This window comes from Engystomops pustulosus, chromosome 3 (assembly GCF_040894005.1).
Source record: "Engystomops pustulosus chromosome 3, aEngPut4.maternal, whole genome shotgun sequence".
NCBI classification, from domain to species: Eukaryota; Metazoa; Chordata; class Amphibia; order Anura; family Leptodactylidae; genus Engystomops; species Engystomops pustulosus.
Genome location: NC_092413.1, coordinates 152978245 through 152990562, shown reverse-complemented (window position 1 = coordinate 152990562; position 12318 = coordinate 152978245). Strand labels below are relative to the sequence as shown.

At 42.4% G+C, this 12318-nt stretch overlaps 1 protein-coding gene across 1 annotated transcript in view; it reads left to right on the top strand.

The window, feature by feature from the left end:
• LOC140122122 (probable cation-transporting ATPase 13A5) overlaps positions 1-12318 on the top strand; it is a 117460-nt gene that overhangs the window by 42861 nt on the left and 62281 nt on the right. The window contains exon 6 of the mRNA XM_072142614.1: positions 8734-8803. Within this exon, the coding sequence (XP_071998715.1) occupies positions 8734-8803 (70 nt within the window). The remainder of the gene's footprint in view (positions 1-8733; positions 8804-12318) is intronic.

Here is a 12318-nt window from a genome sequence, read left to right as displayed (position 1 = left end):
GCTACCTCTGTAACGTTTGTAACGTTTTAAGATGTGTACCCATTGGGCTTCTAAGCCAATGTGAGTTAACCTGTTTGCACACTGTCAAAATATATGCCAGTAGTCTGCATTAACCCTTTCATAGGCTTTACAGGTTGTAGTGTGGCTGTGTCGGACCGTCTTTTTGTAAAACACTGACCGCTACCTGATCCCTCAAACCGAGGTTTGCACGTGGGGGTAGTCCGTAAACTGCGGGTCCTACGGGGACCGGGGGTGTTACAGAGATAGCACCTGGATGCCACCCATACTATGGGTAAGGATACCAGTCAGGAGGTACTTGTGTCGCATATGCTAACGCAATGCAGATATACACACTATATAATTGCCGCCAGGGAAGAAGTGTTGATATAACAAATATACAGGCCTTGGTGCAAGGAGTGGATTACAGTACATGACACCACACCTTTCCTACTGTACAGTTCGGTTTAATGGCGTCAGCGACCAACTGTCAAGCTACATGTTTTTGTCTTAGTCCGACACCAACCCAGGTGCCTGTCCCCAGGACCATGGGCGGTTTGTCCCTACACCTCACATAGCCTGCACTTCCCAGAAGTGCCCTTATCCACCTCTGCCCCCTCAAGCCATCTGTAGTCGAGCCGAGGGCGGCTCTTTCAATTGCCCCCGGGGTATGCAACACCCTCGCCGATGCAATGGCGAGAGAGTGTTTGCGAATACGTCCCACCTGCATGTAACCACATCACACTACATGGTCCTGATAGGACATAGGGGATATTGCAGTGGTGAATCCTGCCTGGCAAGGCAGAAGTTAATCTGTGCATGATGTAAAATCTATCATCCAATGATCTGTGTTACATCCTGTCCTCTGTAAGCTGAGATGTGATTGGAGGAGCAGCCACCACCTGACCAGAGGGGAAGTAATAAAACCCCTGGCCAGGAATGTTCTAGGGATTCTAGAAGAGGAGAATCTTAGAGATTCAGTGAGTGAGTGAGCAATCTCTGTCTAGCCCATAACAGAGCAGGAAGAGCCTAGCCCCTGCCTCTGAAGAGTGGAGCAAGAAGACTAGAGTTAGTATAGTGAGGAAAGGGGTATCATCTTACCTTTAAAGGTGATACCTGAAGCCCTACAGGACAAGCTGAAGCTTCCTACCAGGACACAGCTGCCTCCCAGCCTGCCCCCTACATCCAGGCTGGTGAACTATCTCCTGAGGCTCCCTCCAAAAGCATCTCAGCACTCCATCTACCTGTTAAAGGCACGTTGCTGCGGTTCCTGCCGGTTCAAATAAAGAACTGTAAGTTGTTTTCTTCAACTTCTGTCTCCGTCTGGTCCCTGCTAATACGGCTGCCTTCATCACCGGCACCCTGTCCATCACCCAGAGACTCACCCTCGGGATATTAAGGGGTTGCCCCAGGGAGATCCGCTATAGCAGCCTCTCCCTCATCATTTCTTGCCAACACCACCCTGCTGGAGACCTGCCAGGCTGTAGGACAGCCCTCCGGTTCCCCCGTACCAAGCACCGTGACACTAGCGTGCCTAGGCCGCAACCGCCAGCCACTCAGGTACTGCGGGCCCCGGCTGACCCCAGGCCCCGAGAAAAGGCTAGGCCCCGGTGGGGGATGTTGCAGATGTAGAACATTTACCAGGATGTTTTGAATGGCTCCTTGGTAATGCATTAATTGCAAGATGATTTACAAGGCCTCTAGATACAGCAGAGAATATGTGGGGAAGACTGTCAGGCTTCTGGGGTAGTGAACCCCCTGGACCACCGCGGACGATGACAAAAGCCGACACCTGGGACCGGAATCTAAGTGGCACTTGGTCTTCACCAGAGCACGCCACAAAGCAGGTTGGTCTTGCTGCAGCATGGTCCACCAGGTCGTTCCACAGGTGCAACTTGTCCGCTGTTGCAGCCAAGGTCAAGGTACAGAATCAGCAGGCAATGTCGCAGTTGGGGACATGCAGTTGGTCAAGGCAGGCGGCAATGGATTGAGGTCAGGGACAAAGCATGAGGTCATGGCTGGCAGCAGAGGAGCGAAGTCAAGAACAGGTCCGGGGTCACAACAGGAAATCAAAATACAAGCACGAAGCACAGGGAACAGCTTTCTCATCGGCAATAGCATGAAGATCCATTGGGGAATGCTGAGAGAAGCCAACATTTACGGGAATCTGGTTAGCTGGCCCTATAAACCTGTGAGTGCCAACACGCATGCACTCTAGGGAGTGGGGATGCGCATGCTGATCGGCTGAGACAAGAGCAGGGACGCAGAGAGGCAAGTGAGGTCCAGGGGAGTGGGAAGAACCGTCACCACAGAGAGGGGCACAGGTGCGCCTGCGTTCCAAGATGGGGATTGCAGGGGCACCCGTGACAAAGACATTGGGGCATTTTTATCAAGTGTCTGAAAGTCGGAATATTTCTTGTTGCCCATGGCAACCAATCACAGCTCCACTTTAAAATATTCATGAGCACTGGTAAAATGAAAGCTGAGCTGTGATTGGTTGCCATGAGCAACTAGGAATATTCTGACTTTCAGACACTTGATAAATCTGCCACATTGTGGTGAAATATGAGTTTCACTGTAGTTTCATTTGGGGAATATACAACATGAAAGAGAGAACCCAATTACAGTACACATTGACACTTACTATAAGGGGTGATGAGTTCCTGACATTTATTGGAATTCAGCTGGTGAAACCAGAAACGAGAGGAGGAGTTTAGCTTATCACCCTAGCTAAATCAGTATTAAAAACCACATAATTTCAACTGTAACTAACAGCTGACATGCCCGTATAACACTCAAAGTAAAAATTGCCATACAAACCTCCACAATGAACAAATGTTGAAAGTTATTATTTCTGATCCCACATAAAATACAATAAAAGTGATCAAATGAATGTAATTGTTTACATTCAGTATTGGTGAAAAGTATAACATATCCTGCAAAAAACCAAGCCCTCAAGCAGCTCTGTAGAGAAAAATATAAAACTGTTATGCCACTTGGAAGATGACAATACAAAAATGATCTTTTTCCTCACATTAGGTCTTATTTTGCAAAGTTAGAAAAAATTTAGAGATATGGTATCATTGTAATCATACTGACCCATAGAATAAAGGTAACTTATTCATTAGGCTGTAGGAAAAAAAATGTAGAAAATTACCGTATTACAGAACTGATGTTTTTTTTACCCCACTACACACAAAAAGTTAATACATTTTTATCAATTAAGTATAGGCCCCTAAATAGTTTCACTAAAATAAGTCTTAAAAACCGGGTCCTGAATGGCACTCATTCTCTTCTGCACCTTGCTGTGCCCTCATACATAAATTAACATCCACATTTTCCCTTACTGTGAATGTGTAAATTTCAGGGCTAAATCTAAATACTAATGACAAAAGAAAACTTCACCCCCATTTAGTTTTTATTACTTTGAAGCTCTCAATGGGTTGAAAATCTTCCAAAATGTTGTTTCTAATAGTTTGAGGGCTGCAGACTTGTATATTTAAATTATCATAAAAAACAAAAATGATCCCAAAATTAACGAAAATTTGATACGTAAGCCATCTGACGCTGTCGTAAAATTAAAATACATTTTAAAATGATAAAAATATAAACCAGACATATCCAAATGTTACTTACTAATTTGAGCATTAAAAAGCAAATAAATTAGAATTTTTTTTAATTTTTTAAACTTTTCATATAAAGTAATGCATGTCATATTATACAAAATAGTGCTGAACCTTAAAAAGAACTTGTTAACACCTTTTCACAAATACAGCTAGTGACAGGTTCCTTTGGAGCCCTATTAAGCAACTGGCGTGTCCTACTTGGCTGGCCCCTCCCATCTACTCCTCCCCATGCCTTGTGCCTCCTTACTATTCAGCAGTTTAAGACATGTGACTAGGTTTATGTCATCTAAGGTCCTAGGCCCTTTACATTTGCAAAATGCACCAATGTATGTATCTAATGAGATAAAATCACAGCAGCCTCCATGGACTTGCACTCCTCTCCATCCCCCAGGACATGAATGGAACACAAGGCACCATGTAAAGAAATTCACACAATATTCACAATACTTCTTATAAATAAATAGAGATTAATATGTACATTGAATAGTTGAATATTGGCAGATGGTCCATAAGTACAGGACGAGAGGGCAGTGATTTGAAAAGACACAGAGCTATCAAACAAAATAATGAGATGTCATTCACTGGCAGCCTCAGAGAAATATTATTCTATTATCTTGAATAATAGAGGCAAGTAAGCTAATTTGCAAATCCGAAAAATGTCAGCATTTAAGTTATACTATGTTGAGAAAATTGTAGACGTACCGTGTCAGCCAGGAAAAATCAAAAATCTGATGTAAATAGTTTTGTGTAAAAACTACAAAAGTGCTTAAGGAATGATACCTTTATTGGCTAACCAGAAAAATTATATTTGGTGCAAGCTTTCAGGGCATACAGGCCCCTTCTTCAGGCAAGGATACAAATGAAGCACTGAGAGAAAAACACAACATTTGAGGGATGTTACAATAAGATAATTAGTACATATGGTGAGACTCAATTAAGATAAGATGGGGCAATAAAACAGGAGTTTATGTTACACAGAGAAGGGTGATGCGGAGGGGGCGGAGGGATCTAGGATGGTAGGGTCTGGATTCAGACTCTTGTGGGGATTGAAGTGAGTCCATGTAAAGGCCTTGTGTAAGTGACTGGAAGGTCATCATCAGTTTGAGTTAGAGTCTCACTGGCAGCTAATTTTAGGTGATATGGGGAGGACTTGTAACACTGTCCCAGCAGACATTGTTGGTCTTGGGAGTAAAATTCTGGTGACAGGTCTTCTTTAAGCTAAAAAATGGCTGCGTCCTGAAGAACAATTTTGCTATAGTTGCTCTGATTCTATTTCCTCGTACTGTCTCACCTTTGAAATAGCATTAGTGGACTTAGTGGATACAAATTTTTAATATTTTTTTTGTATTATTTTAGGCTCTCAAGGGGTCTATTGGGAGATTGAATGATGATGCCGTATACTGTAATAAATCTGTATTTCAGTATATTATTTATAGCCTGCCTCTGGCCTAGCTGTCACAGAAACTGATTGACCCATCAATGGCGTGAGGGGCGCAGATCAGAAGGAGGTGTAAAATTGCCCCGGAAGCCCTTTTAAAGATTATATTGGCTTCCAACACTGATAGATAGGCTAGGGGTTATCACAATGCTAAGTTGTCATAGCTATTGATAAGAGCACACCTTCACCAACCTTTACACTTTTATTCTACATAGTGTATTCAGTGGTGTTGAATAGTCGCAAAGGTCATATTTACTTTTAGTTTTGCTTATATAAGTAACAGAGACTCCTATTATATATACAAAGCGGCTGAATGAGGTGTGTTAGTTTAGTTAATAATAGATATTTGGTGCATCAGTTATATTTCAGTTATTATATAATATGAAATTGAGAGAAAACTCCACTTGCCGTGGTTGTGCGGTAGGAGAAGCAGATTTTATACATGTAGCCTGGTCCTGCCCAGAATTAGATGTCTTTTGGAGAGAAATTTTTCAATTCATAAATAATGAGTTCTCCAACACCCTACCCGGGTCGCTGCAAGTGGCTATTTTTGGGGTGTATGAATTAAACAGAATTTGTCAAAAACAAGTAATTAGTAAAAGTATTACTGGGTTGATTGGGAATTGCAAAAAAATGGGGCAGTGCAAAAAGTCCATCCTATATGGAATGGATTGAGATGATAAGAAAAGTAAAAGCCTGGGAAATTATTAGTTCTCCTTTCCTTTTTTTTCCTGTATTCCGGCTGGGGTGGGGTATTAGGGGTGCATGGGTGGGATGATATGTTGTTTGGGAATTTAATATTTTGTTATTGTAGTTAAAGGTACTGTCCATTTATGAGGCAATGATATTCCCTGTCTTTTGTATGTATGTTATTATAAGAAAATAAAAAATCAAATTACAAAAAAAAAAAAAAATAGATAGATAGATAGATAGATATGCTTATTTGATGTGGTCTTCCAGCTTCTTGATATTGATGATCTATCCAAAGATATCGGGAGGCTGTATAATATACATGTTAGTTTAAAATGAAATATTAGTCTTTTGGGTCCATTGGCCAAAAATATTCCTAATTAAGTTAAGTAAGTCTACAAGCAGTTTTGATTTAAAAAAATGGATTAGTGGTTGGCACTGAAAAGCTGTGTAACCATATATTTGTGTATTTTGTTAGAAGCATCAGGACTTGGAAAGTGCATTTACAGGATTGTGGCTGGACTTGCATTGAGTGTGGTGCAGTGAGGTATATTCCTGTATAAGAGATAACTTAAAGGGAACCTGTCAGCAGAAATTGAACTAACAAATTAGCAGCAATACATTTTCAAACATTTTAATGCATTCTAATTCCTGATTCTTTCACAACGTAGTGTGGTGGCATCATCCAGAAATCAACTTTGAAGTTAGATGTAAAGAGGCGGAGAGTTTAAGGCTATAGTCAAGCTCTCCCCACTGCAAAGTCCCCCCTTCACTGTAATTGACAGCCCTGCATCCTGGGACATCACCAGAAGTCTGGTACATGATGTACATCAAAACGGAGGGGTAATCTGAGGTGAGAATGCTTCAATGCTTAGCTCTCTGCCTCCTTGACTTTATATAACCAATCTATATCTCGCTTCAAAGTTTATTTTCTGCATGATGCCACAACACTGGGCAATGAAAGAAACATGATATGGTAGATGTTAATCCACTAGACAGCATACTGGTTGTGGTTTATTAGGTTGTGTTCTACTGACAGGTTTCCTTTAACTTATGCTAATCCTGCGTTCATCTGCTCTGAGTAAAACACGTATCAGGCTTCTGGTGCAATTTACATACAGAGATCAGACAACACAAGGATTTGAGGTGAGTCTCCTGGTGTTCAAAGTTCAGCTACAATCCTGGAGTACAAATGCTTCAGTCTTGCTTCTTCTAACAACATATACAATGGTTTAGTTACATATCTTTACCACTATCTGCAGCTTAATATCATGAAAAGAAAAAAAAAAGATTGATGAAATGATTAGGTCATCAGGTCATGATTAAAACACATCTCGTTAAAACGCATAAACCGTTTTTGTACTGCTAGCCGCTGTGATATTTGTTGCTTATGTCATGGATATTTTTGAACTACAATAAAGGAACATTGTTTTATCTACAATACCTACTGGGTGCTGGACGATTGCCAAAATTTGCAACATATAGTTTAGTTACACATCTCTAATACTATCTGCAGTTTAGTTTCATTAAAACCTCTTGTAGACTCACTTTATAATATATTGTTTACAAAACTGGTTCTATGCATTTGTTCAGTTAAAAGAAAGAAGAATGAGGAAAAAAGACTCAGCACATGTGAGAAGCACTTGGTAAATGTCAATCCTACTCTATTTCTAGGGCAGAAACAAACATTTACTTAATGGTGTTGTAAGAGTTAAGACTAAGGCCCCTTTCACACTTGCATTTTTCACCTGCATATTCATGTGCTTTTGATGTGCAGAACTTGCATTGCACTCTGATAAGATAAGATAAGATAATCCTTTATTAGTCCCACAGTGGGGAAATTCACAGCGTTACAGCAGCAGAGAGGGTACAGAGAGTGAAGTACAAACTATGACAACAATAATATTAGGGATAAATGAACAAAAAGATAAGGGGGATAAAAAGACAAAAAAGAGACAAGCAATGATCGTCAGTTTGATGTTTAGTCTGTGGATGGGACCTGCAGGGACTGGTTAGGTGGTGGGCGCAGGTTACTTCTGTTTGGGCCTTGTTTGTTGAACAGCCTGATGGCAGCGGGGAGGAATGACTTACGATAACGCTCCCTCTCACACTTGGGGTGAAGCAGTCGGTCACTGAATGTGCTCCCCAATGCCACCACAGTCTCATGCAAGGGATGGGAGCTATTCTCCAGAATAGACTTCAACTTACACAGTGTCCTCCTCTCAGCTACCACCTGCAATGTGTCCAGAGGACCCCCCAGGACAGATCTGGCTTTCCTAATCAGTTTGTCCAGTCTGCTCCTCTCCCTAGCTGAGATGCTGCTTCCCCAACAAACTATGCCAAAGAAGATGGCTGGTGCCACTACAGAGTTGAATAAGGTCTTAAGAAGAGCCCCCCGCACTCCGAATGCCCTCAGCCTCCTCAGCAGGTGTAGCCGGCTCTGACCCCTCCTGTGAAGTGCGTTTATGTTCTCTGCCCGATCGCGTGCGCCAAAATCCCGGGGCAATTCAGGGAGAATCGGCGCTAATCGGAAATATTTGGGTAACGCGTCGGGAAAACGCGAATCAGGCCCTTAGTAAATGACCCCCAATGGGTTTTTCAGACTTGATTCTTTTTTCACACACACATGCACATTTTTTAACACGCTTTTAAATTTCAGTATGCTCTACTTTTAAGTCACGCATGTGAAAGATGTACCATACAAGTCTACGGAGATGCAAAAAAATGCATTGCTCTCTGAGACACATGCAAGTCCATTGCATTTTTCACGCATCAATTGCCATAGAAAGATAGACCTCAGTCCTGAGTCTTTTTCACACATGTTACCTAAGGCTAGTGAATTTGTGAACTATACTGGTTCCTTGGCTGCTGCTGCACCCTTGTAGACTCTTATTAGTTTGGTCATTGCAAATGGAATATTTTCACACTGCGTAAAAGTATTCTCAATGAATAATTCACTGTTTTGCTCTATTGTTACTACAGACAAAAGTTGTGTGGGCCAAATGCAATTCAAGTAGAGATAATACCAATATGGAAACTATTATTTAAGGAGGTAAGATGTTAACAAATATTTATATCTGTGCACTGGTTTGCTATTTTGTTCTACAAAGTGTAGTTTTTTCTTTTTTTATTATAAAATTTTTATTTTTAATTTTTTTTTACAAGTTTTACAACAAACAAGACACACATGTTCACAGTTAGATTTATCAGGCATAAGTCTCACTGCATAGAATACATTTGTATATCATTGGCCAATAGCCTCTAATCACCTCTAACTTGGCTGTCTGTGGGCCAAGCCTATCACAGCTACCTTGCGCTAAAAGAAAAAAACAGAACAATGAATAAAGTGACCTGAGAAGTGCGCTGAATATATTTCGTAAACCTTGGTGAAACAGGCCTGAAGTCCATAACCTCCACTCCACTTATGTATTTGTGTTCTTTACCTGGAATGAGATGTGCTTGTCATATTTGCAAAAGGAATTCACTATGTCAGTGACTTCCTTCATGGTAGGACACTTACTCTCCTACCTGGTTACCACCAGTTTAGTGGCCATTAAGATATGAATGATTATCAGTCTATTAGAAGTGGGGTACATGTCTAATGCTTTCAGCAACAGAGCTGGGGACATTGTTGCTGCACAACCTGCAAAGTGAGGACTCAGACTAAACGTATTATGCGTGTTTTCACTATAGCCTCTTGAAGGGCTGAGCTATAAAAATCTTTTTCCGGTGGGGAAACATTTTTTGCATGAGAACATAATATGAAATAATTTCATGCTTAGATATAAGATACTGCAAGGACTGTGGGAAGGAAACATCATCAAAAATTTATAAAGGCACTTTAAGATATACAAATCACATATTATTGCATGAATAACCAAACCTTTAAGGTAGACTTTTCCCGAATAAAAGGGAGAAAGACAACATGTTGGGTGATAAAGGCCGCAGCTATTTTAATTTCTCTTAAATCAAATCTTTACAACCGTGAATAAAACAACATAAAGACACATTTAACGTGCCTGAAGCGGACTGTCCGGATGGACTCCCACCCGACACTGCGAACTTCCAGGCAATGATCTCCCCTTAAACCGCCACTAGGAGCACAGTATACCCCACCCAACAAGAATAACGCTTGTTCCACACCATCCTGAATTCCTGAAAGAAAAATGTCCAGTCCTATGTCATTCAAATGTGCCCCGTCTTGCCACAAGAGAGACCTGTTGTTACCTTCTAATTCCCTATGCCTAACCACCACACACCATTTTGATCTGATAAATCGGGTCATGCGGGAATTAATGGTCTTCCTGACCCTGTCCATTGCACCTGCGTCTCTGGCACCTTGCCAAACTAACCACGGTACCATTTCCGACCAAACAAGGGTGAGGTGAGGAAAAAAGGAGGCAAATCGATCAACGTCTGACCGCATCATTGTTAGAAGCTCAGCCACCCTTAAGAAACTGAGGTCATTACCACCCACGTGGACTACTAAAATAACCGGGCCGGGCGATAATCTGCTGATATCCACTACCTCCAGAAGCACCTGCTGCCACTGTAACCCCCTAATGCCCCTCCAAAAGAAATCCGCCCCGAAAAAACCCAGGTTCTTTCCACCGGGCTGAGACTCGGCACTCTGCGCAGCCCAGAAAACATAAGAGTGGCCAAGTATCCACACCGAAGGGCGAGTACTAGAGGGCATCCCCGCACCTAGAAATGAAACAAAGACATGAGAAAACTACTGCAGCAAATCCGGACGAATATATACTTAGAAAAACAAGAGGAACGACAGCGCCCTATATACATTACGTCAGAGTCCTGGAGACTGACCCTGGCTGCCTCTGTCGCTGCGCCTATGCGAAAGGAGTGAGTTCCATACTCATAGGGGTTAACCCCCACCGTCACCAAACATTTCTTAAAAACCGAACAAAACTGAAAACTTGTGAAGGAGACCCATCCTCATGGACCAGAAATTGATCACCCAGGAATGGAGATTGAACCCATCTATTAGCTAATGAGACCGGGAACATAGAGCAAGAAACTGCTGACAAACAAACCCACACACCTTTACCATACGGGTCAGTCTTAGAGTGACGTATCTTAATTCGAACAGAATCACCTCCAACTGTAACATCCCCTTTAAGAATACCCCCAGACCGCGAAGCGGACAAGGGGAGGAGCTCACCTATACGGAACGCTCCAAAGAAGGCCAACGAAAATAAAAGAGACTCGTGAGGAGAGAAACATACCACCGAGCACCCACCACCTAGTGATTGAAGAAGGGAGAAAGAAATAGGACGGCGAGAATCCGGGGGTTCAGCCTCCCTCCATCCAGCCTTGAGAATCTGACTAATCACAAAATTCTTTGTGACTTCATGCCATCCCAAGAGATGGAAGTGAAAAGCCACCCCCGAGAGCCACTTCTGTGCAACAGACCCAGACACACCAGAAGACCTAAGAGAAGACAAATAAGAATAGGTGACCGCCAATCTATCCGAAGCACAAGACTCCACAGGCTTTCCTGCTGACATTGAACACCAAGCTTCCCACGCCTTACCATACTGTCTCCAGGTGGCAGGAGACACAGATGATCGAACCAAAGCCATTAGCTGCTGGTCAGGTTCCACAGACATGGCAGGCACTCCCGACGATCCAGGGCAGCTGTAAGGTGTAGATCCCGAAACTCCTGCCAACGGAAGCGAGACAAAGCATCCGCCATTAAATAGCAAGAACCCAGAACATGCTGAGCCCTTACCAAAATGTTGTGCTCCAAACATCTAAAAACGAAATGCCGAAGTAGAGACAATACTGGTAAAGAAAAAGAAGTAAGCTTATTAATACAATAAACCACAGCCATATTATCACAAAATAAACAAATGCACCAGTTAGACAGCTCATCCCCCCTTAATTCAAGGCACACCACAATGGGAAACAACTCCAGAAATGTAATGTTACCAATCCAAGAAGAGCCTGCCCAGGCAGCAGGCCAAGCGGAGGCACACCACTCAGACCCAAAAATTGCCCGAAAACCACAACTACCTGCAGCATCCGAGAAAAGGGACAACTCGGAATTACTGACTTCAGCTGACAACCAACAAGTACGGCCATTATACTGACTAAGAAACTGCTGCCACACATGCAAATCGCACTTAAGCTGAGAAGTAACGTGTATATGGTGATCGGGCCTGGATGCCCCCCTGGTTGCCAGGGAAATACGCCTTGAAAAAACACAACCCATAGGCTTGATCCTGCAAGCAAACATCAGTAAGTCAAGAAGAGACTGCATTTGATGCAATGTTACCTTCTTGGCAGAGATAAATCCGACCAACATCGACCTTAGTATGTCCAACTTATCCAGAGGCAGACGAAAGACCATCTCCACAGAATCCAATTCTACACCCAAAAAATTAATAGTCGTCTGAGGACCCTGCGTCTTTTCCGCTGACAATGGAACCCCAAACTTCTGCATAAGAAACTGAAAAGTTTTAACAAGAAAGAACAGAACAGACTGGAAGGCGGGCCAATAAACAAAAAATCATCTAAATAATGAATAATGGAATTACAACCTGTCTC